This window comes from Notothenia coriiceps, unplaced genomic scaffold, assembly GCF_000735185.1.
Source record: "Notothenia coriiceps isolate Sejong01 unplaced genomic scaffold, NC01 NC01_scaffold00018641, whole genome shotgun sequence".
Classification (NCBI taxonomy): Eukaryota; Metazoa; Chordata; class Actinopteri; order Perciformes; family Nototheniidae; genus Notothenia; species Notothenia coriiceps.
Genome location: NW_011351342.1, coordinates 11,591 through 32,437, shown reverse-complemented (window position 1 = coordinate 32,437; position 20,847 = coordinate 11,591). Strand labels below are relative to the sequence as shown.

General features: G+C 42.2%; 2 protein-coding genes across 2 annotated transcripts in view; one reads left to right on the top strand and one right to left on the bottom strand.

Annotated features, from left to right (window-relative positions):
• Nucleotides 1–10,437, top strand: part of fez1 (fasciculation and elongation protein zeta 1 (zygin I)) — a 43,168-nt gene extending 32,731 nt beyond the window's left edge. Inside the window, exons 3-10 of the mRNA XM_010777803.1 lie at nucleotides 3,738–3,825; nucleotides 4,499–4,585; nucleotides 4,889–5,057; nucleotides 7,488–7,801; nucleotides 8,572–8,652; nucleotides 9,081–9,156; nucleotides 9,250–9,315; nucleotides 9,533–10,437. Coding sequence (XP_010776105.1) covers nucleotides 3,738–3,825; nucleotides 4,499–4,585; nucleotides 4,889–5,057; nucleotides 7,488–7,801; nucleotides 8,572–8,652; nucleotides 9,081–9,156; nucleotides 9,250–9,315; nucleotides 9,533–9,549 — 898 coding nt within the window. The 3' untranslated portion in view covers nucleotides 9,550–10,437. The remainder of the gene's footprint in view (nucleotides 1–3,737; nucleotides 3,826–4,498; nucleotides 4,586–4,888; nucleotides 5,058–7,487; nucleotides 7,802–8,571; nucleotides 8,653–9,080; nucleotides 9,157–9,249; nucleotides 9,316–9,532) is intronic.
• Nucleotides 10,438–12,884: 2,447 nt separating this feature from the next.
• Nucleotides 12,885–20,847, bottom strand: part of esama (endothelial cell adhesion molecule a) — an 11,823-nt gene continuing 3,860 nt past the window's right edge. The window contains exons 2-6 of the mRNA XM_010777801.1: nucleotides 17,939–18,140; nucleotides 17,685–17,840; nucleotides 16,168–16,290; nucleotides 15,849–15,981; nucleotides 12,885–15,144 (exon numbers count right to left, since the gene is read on the bottom strand). Coding sequence (XP_010776103.1) covers nucleotides 14,607–15,144; nucleotides 15,849–15,981; nucleotides 16,168–16,290; nucleotides 17,685–17,840; nucleotides 17,939–18,140 — 1,152 coding nt within the window. The 3' untranslated portion in view covers nucleotides 12,885–14,606. The remainder of the gene's footprint in view (nucleotides 15,145–15,848; nucleotides 15,982–16,167; nucleotides 16,291–17,684; nucleotides 17,841–17,938; nucleotides 18,141–20,847) is intronic.

Genomic DNA, 20,847 nt, shown 5'->3' with positions numbered 1-20,847 from the left:
TCCACCTCAAAAACATTTGCCCGTCTCCGCCCATCACTCTCCTCCTCTGCTTGCTGAAACCCTGATTCATGCATTCATCACTTCACGACTCGACTACTGCAATAAGCATCCTCTACGGCAGGGGCTGCCCAACCTTCTTTTGAACCATAGAGCTGCTTTTTAAAGTTGCCAGTCTGCCGAGATCTTACCAGTCCAAATAGAGAGGGGGGGGGGGCGGGGGCAAGGGTGGGGGGGGGTAAGGCATCTTTAAGAGCCTCCTTCGACCATCAAGTGTCGTTGGATTTATTAGCTGATCGGGGCAAAGTGTCTGCTACAGACCTTGGAGTGAGAAGTGATGCTGAAGTTCTCCGGCGATATTTACAAGCCACTGTCTTCTTTAGGTTGAGTTGGGTTGGAAAGCCATGTAAACTCAAAACAGGCATTACATTCGCCGACGCTGGAACACACAGTGGGACACATCATGTTCGGAGTATTTCCTAAGTTTGCCTTTGCATATGCTCCGTTTTAAATATTTTTTTCCGTACACTCATTTTGAAACCAGACGCTCTACGGCAAACGGCAGGGACCGGAAGCAGACGAGCCGCAATAACACGGAGCCGGAAGTACGTCACTGGTCCGAGTGCATGTAGTGTATTGTGGTCTTGTGTGTGTGCGGACTGTCACTCCTGTTGGTTGACAAGGACAACATCAGCTAACTAGTGCCACTGCCCACCAGCCACGCCCCGACACATGGGGTCACGCCAATCACAAAGCTTTGATGCGTTCAAGTGCATTATTCTGGCAAAGGAAGATTATGTTATAGGACATTAACGATAAAACAGAATATTGTTGTTCTATTTTTAGACACATCTCGCAATCGACTGGGAATCTCCCCGCGATCGACCAGTCGATCGACTGGTTGGGCACCCCTACTCTACGGCATACCATCCAACCTCCTCAATAAACTCCAACATATCCAGAACTCAGAACACTGCCTGCCTCCTCACCCACACCCGCTCCCGAGACCACATCACTCCCGTCCTCCAGAACCTCCACTGGCTCTCCGTCCGTCAAATAATCGACTTCAAAGTCCTCCTGATTACTCACAAAGCCCTCAACAACCAGGCTCCCCTACCTCACAGACCTGCTGCACCACCACACCCCTTCCCGCTGCCTCCGCTCATCAGAAGCCAACCTCCTATCCATCCCCACCCGCATCAATCACCGGACCTGTGGGGACAGAGCCTTCTCCCTCGCTGCCCCCTCCCTCTGGAACTCACTCCCACAACCCATCAGAGACTGCACCGACCTCAGCACCTTCAAAAAACGTACAAAAACTCACCTCTTGTCTTGTTGTTGCGTGTTGGCACCTTGAGTTTATTGTAATTTCGTTGTACCTGTACAATGACAAAATTAAAGATCTATCTATCTATCTATCTATCTCTTCAATCTGGCTTTTAATGTGTGATTGTTTTTGTATTGCTTGTTTTTCATTTGACTTTAACTATATATATGTATTTGTTGTTCTTTTCTTTTCTTTTCAGTATATCTGTAAAGCTTCTTTGAGCACCTGTAAAAGCGCTAACAAAATATATCTATTATTATTATTATTATTATTTATTATTAATACTGTAATGAGTCATGACAAAGTAAAATATGACAGCCAGTTCCTCCAGTTCATCATGCTAATTACACTCAGTCATTATGAATTACAGTCATCATGTTGCCATTATTATATACAACACACTTTCAGGGCAAAAACAGAGTCTCAGCAGGTCCAGTGAGTCAGCAGCACCGGGTCCGGGGGCCATAGTCTGAATTATTCACTGTGCATGGGGCACGCCTCAGTTAGCTCCCACTCTGTGTCTGTCTCTGCACACCAGCTGACTGCAGACCAGCTGACTGCAGACCAGCTGACTGGAGACCCTCCTCCTTCAGATGCGGGCGGCCAGGCGGAAACACACAGGTCCTCACACTGTGTGGATATGAATCAAACTACAAATAGCCTGCCTGTAGGTGTAGAGAAGAGCTTTGGAGAGGAATCACATGATCTAACAAGCACTATTAAATTGCCCTGATAAAATAGGTCTGCATTTACTGATCACTGACAGATGCACATGGCTGTGGGTGGATGTGATCAATCTGCACGTTATGATGATTGTGCTTTAAACTGATTTGTTGTGGCCGAGGACTCTTACAGATATAATAACATAACATCCGTTCCATCCTGCTCTGGGGTTTTTCCTAATAGTCCCGCCCCTTCCATAACCATTTTGCAAGATACATGAGGCCATTTCAAATCACCTCAAGCATCTATCACTAGAAACTAAAGCACTTGTTATGTTCATAACTCTGACATTAAGTTGTGTTATGGCATACTGGACAATGATCTCTCTCCATTGGCAGGTGGTCTGATTTAAAGGGTATCTTTAAGTTGTGCCCTCACAGAAATTATGTCATTCTGCTGTTTGTTTGAAAACAGACTGTCGCACATTTTGTAGCTGACTGAGAACGAGAAGAATGATTTATGTCATGGCTGCAGGCCAACTAACACAGCAGGACCCATGAGTAGGACAGCTCTATGACATGGAGTTCTTGTTCCTGCTAGCCAGATGCCCCCCGCCCCTCTATTATGCACGTGGTACGAGCCGACATGTAATGGTTTGTAGTGTGCTGATTGCTGATTCAATTCCATTTACTTTTAAGTGTTCCGTTTAATTCAACGACAAATGGGAACATTTTATTATTGTTACAAAGTTAGCAAGGTTAGCTTAGCATAAGGCTAGAAACCTCGGGAACAGCTCACCTGACTTTTTCCCAAAAAATTGTTTCATTCTACTACATTACTTTAGGAGAGGTGAGGTTTTTTTTAAGAGGTTATTCCATTATTTTGGGCTGCAGCTACTTTGTTAATGTTAGCAACAATGACGATTAGTTTTCTACATTTTAGGTTCAACTAACCTAATACAGTTATGCTAAATGTGTTGACCTAATACATTTAATTAAAGTCAACGGTTACGTTTTTTCAGTGTGGTTTTTATTCTGCGAAACAAATATTCTGTTTAGCAGCATTTTGAGTTCAAATGTATTTCATAGCAGTATTTCATCCTTCTTAACAGAGTAATAACACAATCAAAAGTAAGAAGTCCTCTCTCTGACAGCAGACAGTCCTCAATGTTTGATTGGCAATGAAAAATGGTTCATGCTGTTAATTTACATCAGTAAAACATTGAACAATGCCAGCACAACATTGTTTATGTGCACACAATAATGTCATCGTGCGGGTGGTGAGGTAAGCGGTCAGCTGAATGGTGTCCAGTGTGCCTTGTGGAGGCAGTGCCGGGGCAGCAGGCCTGAGCCAGCCTCTGAGGAGGAGGAGGAGGAGGAGGAGGAACACAAAGACCCTCTCTCTGCTCTCTGTGGTCCCGCTCAGACAGATGCTGGCCCACGGCTGCAGGCAGAGACCTCCACCATGATGTGAGAAGCTTTATCTAAATCTCTGCGAAGGATACCTTTTAATGAGTAGTAAGCTGTTTTCTGTTGTGCATTGTTTCTCTGCAGCCTCCAGCTCTGTGTATTGACCTCCATCATTGACTTACCATATTGACATATTGACTAAGTTGCAGGCTGCTGGAGACCTCCTTACAACCAGGGAGAGGAAACAACACTGAAGAAAACTGTAGCCTGATGCTGTTTTACATGTCTCTGTGGTACTTTACCTTGGTTACATGAGTGCATGTGTGTGTGCTGTTTTGCAGTGTGTGGGATGCTCTAACCGACAACTACATCTCCACCTGGGACGGCAACGACTCTGAGGGACTCAACGGCAATCTGTCGGACCAGGAGGTATGAATCACTCCACGCCCTTATATTTGGTTAAGATCTGTGAAAATAGTCTGCCCAATTTAGCTGTTGGGTAAAATCAGTTTTTGATTGTTATGTTTTGGTCTGAAAGGTCCAGCTGAGCAGCTAACATCATCCTGACACTTTCTTTCTGAGGCTTATTCTTATGCTGACACTTGAAGACATGCCTGGCCAACCTTGACTGTGCTGCCATTCAGCAGAGCCCCCCTCTTTCTCTCTCTCCTTAATGGCCTTATACAGCTGGACAGCAGGCACTTAGCAGTCTGGGCCATGTTTGGGCTGGTCAAGGCCAGACTGAAGTTCCTGCCCCAGAGAGAGAGGAGGGTAGTGGAAGTGCAGCATAGTGCTCCAGTTCAGCTGCTTCCAGACTTTAGTTCAGCTGTTTGGGAGTTTCCGTCTGAACCACATTTCAGAGTTGAAAATGGAACATACAGTAGTGGAGTATATTGCTTAATAAAAGGTGACACTAAATAATGTAAAACCTATCAAATATTTAACCATAAGACTTTCTGTGACTGATCTCCACCATGCCAGACAAAGTTATTTTAAGAAATGATTGTGGATTTAGCGCTTTGTCTCTCATACATCACGAAGACACACTGTACTGTCCCATCTGTTTGTTTGTTGCTCTCATGCTTTGTCTCCCTTTCTGCAGATCCACGAAAAAGAGGAGGAGGAGATGAATGAGAAGAATGACAACGCCAACTGTCTGAATGAAGAGCCTCTTATCACAGCTGATCAGGTGTGTGGGAGTGTGTTTGTGTGTGTTAAATAACAAACAGCCCTTTCTCAGTGTCCGGTTTTTGATAATATGACAAATAAATCAGGGTGTAAAACAGGGGTTTGCCCATCAAGCATGAAATCAATGATATCATCCCTGCAATCCTGGAACAAGTCTTTGGGTGTGAACAGCATAAAGAAAGAAAGTGAAGGACCAAGAACAGGTCCCTGAGGAACTGTTTGGACTATTTGAACTGCTAGATGTGCTATTCACATTTTGATCCATATATTGTCTCCCTGCATCCTGCCATATCCTCTCTTTAAGGTCATTGAGGAGATAGATGAGATGATGGAGAACTCTCCAGATCCTGTTGAAACTGAGGAGGAGGAGGATGAGGAGGAGAGCAGCCGCTGCTCCTCCAGTACCAGCCCCTCCCTGCTGGAGGAGATCCGGCAGCTGTCCCTGGCCTCCAACAACAACTGCTCCTACGAAGGTACGTTTTCTTACAGTAAAGCAGTCTTTCAAATGGTAATACACCATACACAGGTGAGTGCCTGTGAAGCATGTCGTTCAACTTCAATCAAATACCATAGACAACCTCCCTATTCCCCCCTTCTTGCCTCCCTGGACATTATAGATATCACAATGGACAACATGATCAACTAGAGAATGCAATTCCTGAAAAAATTGTTAGTCGGAATGCTTTCTGCTGAAAAGCTGACGCTAAACTGCTATGCTGAAATGTAATGTGTAAGAAGAAAGTGAAGAATTTAGATTGAAATGATACATGAACACTGGGGGCTTGAATGTGTGATGAGAGAAGAAAAGAAAGTAAAAAGGCTTGGAAAAGCAGCAGAATATTTGAACTGCAAACTTTTGAACTAACTTGATGGTGAATGATCTGACGCCATGCCAACGGCATTTGATGACATCCCATAATACGCTTAGATGTGTTGATGGCTGCATCGTTACCAAACCTGTGAAGTTTTGGGCCGTTTGGAGCATTTTCACTGAAGTTATGAGAAAACCGTGTTTCATGGCGAGTATTGTGTTGCCATGGTAACGGAATTTGAAGAAATCTCAAAACTGACCCGTAGATGTCTTCACATCTGTACTGTTGGCACACATGTGAAGTTTGAGCAGTTTTTGAAAATGGTATAGGAGTTATAGCAATATCGTGTTTTATGGCGAGGGAAACGGCATATGATGACACCCCATAATTGACGTAGAGCTGTTGAGGGCAGGACCATTAACCTTTATCTGAAGTCTGCTGCTCTGAGCATGTCAGTTGGAGCGATGACATCATCGTCTTCCATGACACAGGTGTTTATATTTGAGCTAACGACGTGTCCAGAGATCAAAGGTTTCCATTGTTCTGAATGAGAGATAAACCTCTTACATGTGAGCGTTTTGTGGAAGAACCGTAACAGATATCGGTGACATTTCAAAACGTGAAGCATGTCAAGGAACTTCAGTATCTGAAGTGTACTTGTTGTGTACTTTTGGGTTAATAATGTGGCCTTTTTGGCAGATTAACTAAAGTTGTGCGGCTGCTGTGGTGGGGAAAGATGAGGCTGAACTTACAATGGAGTTTAATGGAGACATGTTGAAAGTTTTTGTCACTTCATGCCCTCAAGAGGCATTTTGTTTAATTATTTTTTGCTTAATTTCTTTTTATCTTTCAAGCTACGAGATGTTTTACTACGTTTGTCATGAATAATTATGTCTCAGGAATGTAGGGTTTGGGAATTATGGCAGGTTTAAAAGAAAATATGAAGGCAAAATTAAATCTGTCATCACATCACGCACTCTAAAATCTGAAGAAGGCCTCTTTACCAAGGTCTGAACAATGTTTAATATCTCTAAAAGTCAGAATCAGATTTAAAAGTTGCGTTACACGAATAATGTGAGAAAGATGTGTAACATTTTAAAGTTGGAAAGAGGTTTCTGAGTGAAAGGAGCAGTTAGCAGTTGAAGTTGCATGAAGATTGTTCAAGTCTGAAGAGTTTCTCCATTGACTTCCATATAAATAATGTGATGAATTATGGGATGTATCTCTGGAATTATGTAAGTTATGAATGATAAAAGTAATAGTTATCGATTCCTGAGCGTTTTGATGTTTGAACAGAGTTTCTGCGATGTTCAATGTGGGAGGAGAAGAGGTGCAAAATAACCCGGGGGGATAATAAAGAATTTCGTGTGTAGCATAACAGCTGTGTCAGCACTCCCACTAAATGACAAACAAGCAAGCACAAGTTGCAATATATATCCATTTAATGTAACAACATGTTTACTTTTTGCAAAGAGGTTGGAGAGATGTGTGTCACCAGGACACCGTTAAATAACAAGTTTTGATTAAGTAATCCACATGGTTATCTCCTTTCAGAATAAATGAATTGTTAGTGTTAAATGTAAATGATGGGTTTGAACCTGTTGCTTATGTGAGGATTTAGCTTTTGATCCAATTGTCTTCACCTCGCAATGTCAGTGTTTCTCAACCTGGGGATTGGGATCCTCCAAGTGGTCATGAGATTAATTTAAATGGTTGCTTATTTTTCTCAAAATCTCCCCTATGGAACCCTATAAATCTTATTAAGTATATCCTCTGAATAATCTACAGAGGTGATATCACTCTGTGATCGAACTGCCCTAAATTAAATTCATAAACGTTCAATATGCGTCAAAAATCCTTTCTGTTGGAAGTTGGTTACTAATAACATTAAGTTGAGAACCACTACCCTGAAAGAGTCAAAAGATGAACACAGTTAAGTAAATTAATGATAATGCTAGTGTCAGAGAGACCAAATGGTGTTGCAGTAAACATATCGTTGAATCCAGCACTCCTTATTTAGATCATATTTTAGCATTATCTCTGATCCGCTGGGTACAGCTGCACAAAGTAAAACCCAACTCTCCCCTGCAGGCCTGACTCTGATGCCCAGCTCGGGGCTGGTGGAGCTGCTGCAGCGGGTGGAGGCCACCATCAGAGAGTTCTCCGAGGAGCTGGTCGGCCAGCTGGCCCGGCGCGAGGAGCTGGACTTTGAGAAGGAGGTGAAGAACACGTTCATCACGGCCCTGATGGAGGTGCAGAACAGGCAGAGGGAGCAGCGGGACAGCAGCAAGCGCAGACGCCGGGACAAGACCCTGAGCCTGCAGGGGGGGGGGACGCCCCCTGTGACCGGAGGGAACACAGCCCCCACAGCCAACACAGAGAAGACCGGGAGCATGCCTGTCAAGGTGAGACACATGCCCTTAAATACCCTGAATTATTCACACTATATGAGTCTGTGGGAATGCCCTTTTACACACCTTATGCAAACTTGTTCTCCCATTACTGTCCCTACACCAGAGATAATGTTCCCGGATTATCTCAGAAAAGGTTTTTTGCGCATTATTCTGCAGTTTTCATTAAGTTAAGTCAATTAGAATTTTTTTAAATGCACAATGCTTGAAAGCTCTCCCTCTTACTTCTCATTGACTTTTGGCATAATGGATCTCAGGTCCATTAGCCTGTTAAGTGTCTTAAAGCTCCTAAAGAGAGCAGTGTTCTCATACAGTAAAAGTCCAGTCTGTCCAGGAACAGAAAAACAACCTAATGCATTTCCTCTCCATGCGGCAGCTTTAATGTGCTGACTGCAGGGTACCTGAGGCTGCATCACCGAAGGAATATTAATGGACACATGTCTTACTGATGCAGATGCAATATAAACAATAAAGCTTTTAGTACTGTGATGTCATGATCCTGTACTGGATTCCGACAAAAAATACTCTTGATCAGACTCTCAACTTGTTCAAGAAAGCTATGATCAGCAGCCTTTAATAATGTATATTTTGTTGTGTGTGTGTGTGTGTGTGTGTGTGTGTGTGTGTGTGTGTGTGTGTGTGTGTGTGTGTGTGTGTGTGTGTGTGTGTGTGTGTGTGTGTGTGTGTGTGTGTGTGTGTGTGTGTGTGTGTGTGTGTGTGTGTGTGTGTGTGTGTGTGTGTGTGTGTGTGTGTGTCGCCCACAGCGTTTCAGCATGGAGGGACTGTCTAACATCCTGCAGACCGGCATCAGACAGACATTTGGAAGCACAGGAAATGAGAAACAGGTAAAGACAGAGTTCAAAAGTTTTAGGTTAAATCAAACCATTTATAGAGCATTTGTGCTGCATTTATGATGTTGTAATTACACAATTAAATATTATACACCAGACACTAAAGATAATGGTTAAAAATTAGCATTAGATGAACCTGTAACACACTCATAATGGACAGAGCCAGGCTAAATGTGTCCTTCTTTTTCAAATTCTTCGTTAACTGAACCATCAGAATCAGAATACCTTTATTCTTCCCACAGAGGGGACATTTTCATCTCCTGACTTCAGCTTTATATTCATATATTAACATCAGAGTGGATTTAATACTTTCACCTAAATCATGGCAAGAGAGACAATTAGCATATTTCCCAAAATGTGGAGCTATTGCTTTTCCGGTAAAGTGCTGTGTTAACCCTGATCATTGAACGTCCCTGTTCCAGTATCTAAACACAGTTATTCCATATGAGAAGAAAGGCACCCCTCCAACTGTTGAAGACCTGCAGATGCTCACAAAAAGTAAGAATAGCCCAGAACACAAAGGCAAATACAAATCTACCAGCGGGTAAAAAGAGTGTTCCCAGAGTTAAAACACTTTATTTCCCCACCTAGTTCTCTATGCCATGAAGGACGACAGTGAGAAGGTGCCTACATTGCTAACTGACTACATACTGAAAGGTAAGGAAACAACGTACATTTAGTACATTATTCTATTGACTGGAACCCTTACCACAGTAGACCTGCACAAAGGAAATACAATCACAACAGTGAAATTAGAGTATGTTCTCTGATTGGAGTATTGTCTTATTTCTCATTATACTACAATAATCACTACAATAATGTGTTATATATCCTCCTGTAGTGACTCATCACTGTTATGCTGTTTCCTCTCCAGTCTTGTGTCCCACCTAAAACTCTGGAGGCCAGGGGCCACATTGTGACGGAGACTTCTTCCTGAGGGCTTTCCACCCCTCCCTGCCTCTGGCCCCCGCTGCATGACCTCCCATCTTTACCATTATCAATCATGGATCCTCATCATCGACATCATTGTGTTCACCTCGACTCTGATTACTGCCTTTCGCTGAGCTCACCTTCCCCCCCCCCCAACAAGTAGTTTACAACTGTAAAGGACTTCACCAAAAGAGCATGACATGCTATTAATATCACAACACCACTTCGCTACAGGGATACAACGTTATTTTGACTTTCTTTTTTTATTTCTATTCTCTACAGTCTCTTTGTTTCCTCTAACATAATCTCAATGTTGCCAAATGTTTAAACATGTGTTCAAACTGAGCTCTTTCCCACTGAGTTCTGTTGCCTGTTCTCATTGACTCATCAGGACCATACTGTCAAATAAATGAAATGCCATACATGATACACCCTATTTGAACATTCATTTGAATATAAAAGCCATGCACCTTTTCTGCCAACTTAGTACTGTAGCTCCATGTGGATGAGAGGAGACACGCGACTATTACGGGTGCAGTGCATATTAAAGCTTTTTTCTTTTTAGTTCACCTAATATGCTCTTATGACTCTTTTTCAATTACTTTACATTTTTTCAATTTTTTTATATAAACTCTGTTGTTGACTTTTGACTTTTATTTACCGTGTCATTTCACCCTGTTCAGGATAAGTGGAGGCGTATTTTTTTGTTGATATATCATCCCCTGATGTGATGAGCTCATTTCAATAAAGGTGTGCATATTTGCATATTAGCACATGTATGACTTCCTTTGTGCCATGTAGGTGAATGTTACATCGCTAATCGCTAATTCTAATAAACATTCTACCCTAGCTTTGACTGCATCTGTCTTTCTGTCTTTACCCTCAGAGTTTAGGTAACATGTCAATTCTGATGAGCCCCGGGATATCTCTACAGCACAAAGGGTGTTTTTATGGGAGAGAAACTGCCTCTGAAGAGAACAGGGTTTTAGCCTTTGCAGACTATTTACATGCACTAAAACCTATAACACACTACAAGAGAGGGAAAACCCCAAAAGCAGAGTTGGTGTGGAATGGACCTCACTGTCAGTGAAGTCCATTCTCAGTGTGTGAACTGGATGCTTCACATTTACCATATTTTCTGTACGTTTGAATACAAAATACATTGTCTTCATGGGTCCCAGTATTTCTAACTTTCAGCACACACTTGCAAAAAATGCTGCAGAACTTCCTCTCAATTGTGATTGGTGGATCTGTCACTGCTCTGTGCAGGAGAGAACCACAACTCCATCAGGTCAGGGTTATCATCATAAAACATCTCTTATCAGTAACCAATTGCACTTGAAGAAACAAAACAAAAATCATAGTGTTGGAGTGTTTAATACAAATATATAGATATATTTAAACCATCAATGATGCTTCTTAAAGGATGATTTGAATGCTTGTCTATTTTAATCTTGATTTAAAGTTGTTCAATTATCAGATTTGTTTAACCTTCTCTGGCAGTTTGTTACTTGTGTCTCTGCTTGAAACAAGACTTAAAATGTTACAATGTGTGTCTGTTGCCTTAAGACAACAATATGCAGAGAAAGGGTTGAGTTTGAAATGTATGTGTACTTTAGCATAAGGGTCTTTCTTTTGGCTTCTTGTGTCGCTGATAGAGGGACTGTGCTAGTCCCTGGTGGCAGAATCGGAGTTCCTTTATTAGCAGCGGGGAAATACAGTGTTACAGCAAACAGTGGGATAACAGGGAATAAAAGGCATGCCATCATAAATAATAAGCTCACTTATCAAATATAGAAAATAAAGGATTAGTTGAAGAAAATATGTACAAAGCTATGGCTAAAAATGTTGGGACATTTATAACAAAGTGATTATTGCACTGTATTGCAAAAAAAGTCCCACATTATATCTCAGGATGACCTCCGGGATTGTGAAAGCTATTAAGTCCATTCAAATGCTTCTAAAGGCTTATTTTTTTACTTCTAGATCCATTATAATGTATATTAGGAAATAAATGTTATAGTCAGATATACACATCTCTGAAAGGTGGTAGTGGAAATAGGTTTTACCCTGTACTGGCTTACTATGGCCAGTAGAGGGCAGATGCAGACAGCAGTTATTAAATGTGACTGTTTCTGCTGAGAAGATGAATGTAATGCTCTCGTATGCCAGTGGAATCATATGGCTACAATACACTCATACACACACACACACACACACACACACACACACACACACACACACACACACACAAGTATAAACCGCAAATGTTATCTTATCAGCACACAGACATTTGGCACTGCAACATTAAGAAATTATTATTTATAAATACGCATTTAAATCTGGCTGCTTTACAATAGAAGCCTGGCGGTAAATGCCTTGTGGAAAGCTTGAATTGTCTAAGCCAGCCTTTCCAAAACTCAGGGTTGCGACCGGACCCGTTTTGATTGGGTCGCCAGTTAAATGCATTGCTACATACACAGCGTCAGAGCTGATGGCTGCGTTGCAAATACTAATTTTTTTATAATTTTTGTATTTTATTTTTTATTTTGAAAAGGAAATTATGCAATATAGCATTGTATATTGAATGATTTAATTTTCTAAATACAAATAAACTAAAAATAAAAGATTGTATTTGTATCAGCTCTAACGCATCTGTTTATTGTCTATTGATTAATCCCGATCGTACATGATGGCAAAAAGACGATACAAAGAGTTTTTAAACGTTGGCTNACTACTACTACTACTACTACTACACACACACTACTACACACTACTACTACTACTACTACTACGTACTACTACTACTACTACTACTACTACGTACGTACTACGTACTACTACTACTACGTACTACTACTACACTACTACTACTACTACTACTACTACTACTACTACTACTACTACTACTACTACTACTACTACTACTACTACTAACTACTACACACACACACACACACACACACACACACACACACACACACACACACACACAAGTGATCATTTCTCTTTTAATTGAAAATGTTTTACAAAGCTTTTCCATAAACATAAATATGGAGTATACAAGTGCACACTGTACATGGAGGTCCACAGGTCAGGCCTACTGCCTACATGACGAGCGTCTGGCCTCCAGAACAATCCATCATGATGGAACTCACTGACAGCGAGCTCTGTGCTCTTATACATCACTGTATCAAAATAAAGGCTTGTCTTGAATACATTTTTATGTTCATAATGTACACTGCCATTCACAACAATGTAGCTATATAAATGATTTCCTTACCACTTCCCACATGAACTCTTGTCATTTGGCTTTAATGTAGTAAAAACAATACAAAAAACAATAACTTCCGAAGCTTCCTGGCAGCTCACTGACCCGTCAGGCTTCAGTGAAACACATGATGTGACTCTTCAACATCATCACGTACATCCTCTGCTCACACATGCTCCAGTGTAATGACAACACAGCACAATGGATAGTATGATCATTATACACATATCTGTTTTTCCTTTCTTTAAATAATTCAAATTATATCGCAATAGGCATTTTTGTGACTTCAAGGTGGAGAGAAAAAAAACATAATTAACACTTTTTTAAGTCTTAGACAGATGTATTGATTTTTCGCATTATTTATTATTAAGACTTTAGCCATTTTGATTTATACTGACTCTGCATAAATATAGTATACATTTAAAAGCTAACATTTATAATAAGTTCATAATCTTAATGATCACTCACTGAGCACAGTGCCTCTGTGTCATGTAGTGTGTTAATGAGCTACAGATGGAAACAATATTTCTTATTTGAAATGGAAACTAGCTTTAGCAGTATTAAGCCGGCATTTATTTGATCATATTCCGGAAGTTGCTTTAAAGCCCAAAACTTAAAGGAGGTGTTTCTCATGAAAGGAAACAGTATCAGAGCACTATTTAGGCACCTTCCGGAACAACACGTGGACAATAGTGATCTTGATTTGGAAAGACTTGTGTCACTTCCTGTTACTGTAACTTGGAAACAAATTCGTTTTTTTCCAACTGACCTGAATTAGAAAGAAAAGAGAGAAACATGTAATAATGAAGCGTCCCATCCTGTTCATCTTTGGTTCGGTATCCAGTGTTGCAGGCAGACATGGGACCTGTGTTATATTTCCTATACAGGCCAACACTATGCTATGCTGTAAGAAAATAAATATCATATTTACAATTTCAATTTAGCAGGCAACTTTAAATTATTCAAAGTTTGGACTCGTGTTTCAGCAAAGTCACCAAACTGCATTTCTAAATACTGCTCAATATTCTAAGAGGCTTTTGCTAATCTGTGTTTAAAGAATTCAGTCTGAAAGCATTTTATAATCTGAACCACCGACAGAAGTAAAGCCAAAAAAAGGATTACAAATATTTTTGCAATGCCAAACTTGTATCATGTATAACGTCCTGCTGCTGCAGCAACACACTCATTAATACACATCTTCATGTTGTACACCTAGCCCGTCCCTGACTCGGACATTCACTCTGATATATTGTGCTAACATCTATTGTGTCTTGACAGTCCCTTCTTTAGGTTGTGTTCATATGAAGATAATGGACACAGCTGACCTGCTTAGCCCTCTTCTTCATTATTTTATATTCATCTGTGAGACCCCCCCACCCGGTCATTATCCATGTGCTTCATTCTTGTGTGGCAGGGGAAAAAATACAACGTTTGAAAAATATGAAACAAAGAAACAAATGAAATGTTAGATATGCATTGATAAAGTAGAAAAGTGGATACTTGACAAATGTATGAAAATAATTTCTACAGTATACAGTTTGAAATGTATACGGTACATAAAGAATATAAAAGACTAACGTATAAGTAAAACAATTTGTGTCTGACAGTCAAGCAGGAAGTGGAGTGGAGCTCTCCATCCTGTGTTCCTGCTAACGCTAGGTGTAGAGTTCCCCTTCAACATATCTGCAGCTGACCCTCTCCACAGTGTGTGGGGGGGGGCAGGACAGTTTGTGTCAGCGCTGCAGGTTTACACCAGAGATCCGGCCTGGTTCTGTGCAGGCACCATGATGGGCACCCCTCCCATGCGGGCGATGTTGGAGGCAGTGACCGTGGATGTGGGCAGCGGTGGGGGTGCGGGGGCAGCCAGGAGGTGCTGAGGCTGGCTGTAGGTCTGCGGGAGCACTTGGGCCTGGGGCAGCTGGCCGTAGCGCTCTGGCCTGGGGAGGGAGCTGCCGTTGATGCTGGCCTCCGAGGGGAGGGCCCCCCCCCGCGGTAGGGTGCTGTTGTTGTTGTAGCTGTAGTGGGTGGGGGTGGGGGTGGAGGCGCCGTGGTGGCGGGAGGGGCGGTACCCGGCCATGCTGCCCGTGGCCGTGATGATGGAGGCGGTGTCTGAGGGGGGGCGCTGCGGGTATTGCTGCAGGTGGTGGTGGTTGTTGTGGTGGTGGGGGGGCTCTTGGTGGTGGGGGCTGGAGCCGATGGAGGACAGGGTCCCGTTCTTAGAGATGATATCTGACCCCATGCCACTCTTAGCCCAGGACACACGCTTAGGAGCCTGAGCGTCCTCCCTGCGGGGGGGACAGGACACAACATCAACTTCCTCTTTCAGATTACTGTCAAATAATGTTTTAGTCTCAAAAGGGTTCCTAACTGAGTAACATGACCCAGAAGTCACTTGGTGTCAGCCATGATAAGAGCTGTTTCTCTACATGATAGGAGAGTAATTCAATGCTTCTTCATTGTCTTATCTAGCTCAGCACTACACATAATGTTCTTGTTTGTTTTGAACTTTTAACAATATGTTAAACCGAAAGGCAAACCATGAACGTCACCCGTATTACTGTTATGAAATCATCAAATGAAGTTAGAATTCAAAATATGGACTGAGTTTGATGGTTTTTCTTAAGTTTGGTCCTTATCTGTTATTTGATTTGACTTAATGTGTTTATTTATTATTAATAACGTGTGCATATCTTTTCATATAATAATTATGTAAGTCTACTCTTTTGACTTAATCTGCACTGTACTCTTGCTGTTGTAAATGTCCCCGTTGCGGGACAAATAAAGGAATTCTGATAATGTCCTGAAGACTTCTCCTTCACATCTTTCCTTGACCCCATGACATTTTTCACTGATGTTAAGGATTAGTGATTAGTGAAAGACAGAGGACAGGATTTGACTGCAGCCACAGAGTGTACACATTTGTCCCTTACATTACTCCTCCTGTAGATGTATACACGGACACTGATAAAGGCTCGCCACATCAACTCACTTGATCTCGTTAGCCATGTCGTCCTCATTGTCTCTCCGCCTCTTCACCTGGAAAACCAGGCAGATGAGGAGGAGGAAGATGAAGCCGACCACTGAGCCCACTGTGGCGCCAACAATCATCCCCACATTAGTGGCTACAGGAAGAATGATAGGAAACACAGTAATTATGTCTACATAGCATTCATATTGTTTTTGTGAACGTTCTCTTTGTTAAACTCAAGGGAGTGTGTCAAATTAAAATGGTCACATTACAAGTAAACAAACATTAGCTAAAGAACTCATATATCTTGAAATGTCATCAGGTGCTGGGTGCTACGTACAGGTGACGATGTCCAGGTTGATGGAGCAGCTCTCGGAGCCGGCGGCGTTACTGGCGCTGCACTCGTACTTCCCTGACATGTTGCTGTTCAGGTTGCTCAGCTTCAAAGTGCCGGTCTTCTCATCTGAAACAGCAGTGTAGGAGCCGCATTTAAGTTGATTTATTTGGAACCGTTATTAATAAATGTTTCTGTTTCAGTGGGAGGTGCGCTTTGCTCGGGTGAGGGGGGGCTAAAACCTTAAATTGGAGGTCCGGTGTGTGACGGGAGGGCAGCAGCAATACCGTCATTGACACACAGCCTTTGTTTTAGTATAGACAGATTATTAGGATCTGCTGTTTAAGTTTACGTTAAAAAAGGGGATATTGTTTTCGTATTTTGTTTTGTTTTTTCTGGAAATAAAACGTGCAAGAGCAACCAAAACTACGCGTCTGACACTTTTACTGCGCGTCTGACACTTATACTGCGCGTCTGACACTGCTTCCCAAGTTCTACATGTGGCCAACAAAAAGAACCTTTGAAATATGGAGTTATAAGACAGACTGTTTGTTTTGGCCAAAGCAGAGAACACGGAGGACTACAGCCAGGTTGCATACACATTACTCCATGTGTATTAAGACATGCACATAAACCCACATGCACACACCAGACAGAACAGAATCACACTGCAGACGCATCCATGGCTTTGACACATTAGAACAATATGAAGATGCTTTGCTGTATTATTCACAACCATTTAGATGGAAGTTCATCTTTAATTCTAAGTGTTGGTTACTTTGTCATCCAAACTAACCACAGACAATACAAAATGGGTTCCTAACTTTCCTTAAACTCTTCAAAATTGAATGGTACTGTCAGCTGTTGTAGGCTCAGGTAAAGCATGTTGTGTGTCCACACAGCGCCACTTTCTGAGCACCGGTTTCTTCTTTAAATGGTTTCCAATTAAAACAGAGTGCACGTCAAGCACTGAACCTGAGAGGAGGTGGGGTCCCTTGACCTTTCACCTCAAGAGATCTGAGTTCAAATGCGTTCTATGGATAGTCAGGTATAAGTGCTTGTTTACATGCAGTTCAAATGTGTTATTTTCGCCTATAATTTAACAGGTCACCGCACTGTGGGGACCTGACAGTCTCCTACATTGCATACATTGTGTGTGTCTGGAAAGCTGAGTCATGTGGATTAAAGGAGCCCAATCAGCAGTGTAGGCCCCTTCCCATTACTCCACCTGTTCACACCCCCTGAACTGCAAACATATCCTTTCTTAGTATCTAATTTATTATTAGGTAGTTTTATCCAACTCATTTTAATATTATATATATTAAACAACAAGTGGATCAAAACAAAACCTGTTGCCTATTCCACCTGAATGTATTCATCATTTTAATCACATGAACATTTTACACACACTCTTTAAAATCCAAACGTACTCCTTGATCTTCATGTCTGAAGTCTACCCTTGCTCAGCTGCAGCGACAGGAGCAGGTTCATAAATCTCAATAATAAGTTAGTGTGACACTTACTGAGCATGGGGGAGAAGAAGACCTGGGAGGTGGGGCTGGTCTTCTTCCAGCGGTACAGAGGGAGGGGCTTCCCGGAGCTGGAGGAGCAGCTCAGGGTCACGTTCCCCTTCAGCACCGGCTTCCCCGACACAGAGCACTTAGGGACCGCCGGGGGCACTGAGAACAGGATCACACAGGGATTACTTTCTTACATCTCACAACATAGGTCCAGTTTTCAGTGTAAGAAGTATATTTATATTATGGATTTGTCCTACCCTTCACGTCCAGAGTGAGCTGGGCGGTGCTGCCGGGGTCGTTGGGGATGATGACCTGGCAGACATAGCGTCCTGAGTCGGACTCCTGCGTGTCGTTGATGTACAGAGACAGGTTTTGTGAGGGCATGCTGGAGCTGAACCCAACGCGGCCCTTAAACTGGGGGCTGCCCACGCTTATGGAGCCTTTGGTGTAGGAGATGATCTGGACACGAGAACAGAGAACCAGGGTCAGATGGAAAATAACAAGAAATGGAAGAGGCTCCAGCCATCAGGGGAACTTTCAGTTTGTCCCATGGGAGAAAAACGGGATAGGTTGAACTCCTATGTATATATACAGTCTATGCTCAAAGCCTACCATCTTCACACATAAATACACTTCAATAAGCCCCCCCCTCTGCACTAGGTGATGCAGTACTTTATTCTGTACCACACACAGTGGCTCAGTGGCTTGGCTTGGGAACTGGATGGTCACCAGTCACTGGTTTGAGTCCAAGTACAGGCCAAAACATGTTTGCCATGTTTGTATTACACAAATAGCACCAATAGTATATACTAACAGAGTAAAAACTGATATGAATAAAGTATATATTCTTCTACATCCCCCTGCTGCCCTGAAATCTCACCAAAGCACCAAATGTGGATTATTTCCAGAGAAATGTTTGCAAGAAACGGTTTAGCTTCCAGCAAATGTTTATTGCATGATGTACAAATGTATATCTTGGCTAGTTTATAAGATTCACATCTTCATTTGGAACCAGTGGTCTTGTAGCTGATTGACAGTGAAGGCAGATTGTATTTAGGGATGGACCAACACACTGTTTGTTTTGTTGGCAGTAACAAAAGTAAATAATATTGCAGAAATTATATTGCCAGCCTTACCATTTAAGTAGGGGCGAATAAAAACAGCACTTATTGGACAGCTGACATAGCTTCAGGCATATGGATCACAGGTGGAGGCAGTCTGGTGTTTTGACAGTGGTTCGGAGTGTGATTGCATATGGATTTAACAACCTGATATGCCAACAGCGCTCTATAGGAGTCAGTGTGTGCATGCCAATACTGTAACATGTAAGACATATGACTACAGGACCCCATTACTGGACGACAAGATCCTGGAGAATACAAACATTGTAAAAAAAGAGAACAAGTTGTTCAGTGTTTAACTAGCCTAATAGTTTGTCAGCAGATACGACCTCGCACACCATGGGGAGGGCTGTGCATCTCTCACACACACACACACACACACACACACACACACACACACACACACACACTGTTTACTGACATCAGGCGGTACACACACACACACACACACACACACACACACACACACACACACACACACACTCTACAGAGATTTGGCTTTGAGTTTGTCCTTCTCATTCATCATTCTGGCTACAAATGAGAGTAAATCTGAGGTACTGGATGGCAATCGAGCTTCACTTTATCAACTGTGACTTTTCCAGCTCTGGGAGTTCTCTTTTCCCATGATTCCTTTTGGATTTGATCCTCTTTTGGGTCGTCCATACAGCCCAGTAATCTGACCTGGGCCGATCTGTAAACTAAGCCCCGGCCAGGTCTCTAGGTAATGATTAAAAACACAATGCCGGTTTGGGGGGGGGAGGGGGTTGTACGAGGGGCTGTGTAGGCCAAAATTCAAACTAACCTCGCACACACTATACTGAAAACATATGGCCTTGCGCACACACTGCTGAAATACTCTCAAAAATTAAGCCTCACACACACGCAACTGAAAATTAACTATTGAAATCCTCTCACATTCACTACTGAACACCTCGCCCACACACTACTGAAAATTAACCTCACACACACGCAACTGAAAACATTTTACTGAAAGGTTCTCAATAGGGAATGTGCATGTGTTTCACCTATGTGTGTGTGAGGGGGATTCTTGCTGTAACGGAAGTCATTGTAATGAAACGGAAGTCATTGTAATGAAACGGAAGTAACAAAGAACAATGCTGCAGTGATACAGTAGGTGGTGATAATTCTCGTCTACTCTGTTTGGAAGTCGCCATTAAAGAAGAAGAATGAAACAGAAGGTCCAATTCAGCATGGATTTATAGAGAAACAGCACCGCAGCCGTAGGCTGGAGCCTGGACCGAGCAGTCTACAAACTGAGACGGTCTGGTCTATGGAGGTGTTCTTGTTTACATCACCTGGCGCAGCTCGTGAGGTGGCCTAGCAACCCGCTAGCAACATGCACAGCTGCAATAAGCTAACAAGCTAACTAAACCAAAATTGAGCCAGAACCTTTCCTTTTTTGTTTTACCATTTATTGAAGTGATTGATATTTCAGGCTGAGAGGACAATGGCCTGTTAAATATGGTTAATTAAGCTGTGTACTTCTAGCCAACAGTTATGTTAGCATTAGTTAGTAAACAGTAAGTAAATATAAGACTAACCTATGTACTCCAGCTAGCCGGCTAACCTACATCTGTTGCTCCCGGTCTGCACGTTTTACCTTGCTTAAGGTAAGTGAACATGAAACTATTCAGCAAAACTTTCAATAATAATCTAAGGTATTGAGTTTTTTGGATAATATTTGCATAAAAATAAATGCCTTCAGGTTTCTAAAATATACAATATGTGGTAAATTCAACAGTGGATCCAGCAAATATTCCCATTTTTGCATGATTTTAGCTATTGATTTGTTGCTGTTACTTAATTATACTTTTAATAAATTCAAGTCAAGCTTAGTTACATATGATGGTAGCTAGTTAGTGCTCTTACCTGTGTGCCTCCTCCACAACCAGACTGTATTAAAACAGTTTCACAAGACCTCATGAAAGACGACACACGAAGTGAGGATACCCGGCCCGGAGGAAGCCCGGGGTCCCCTTCTGGAGCCAGGCCCAGAAGGAGGACTCGTCGGCGAGCGTCTGGTG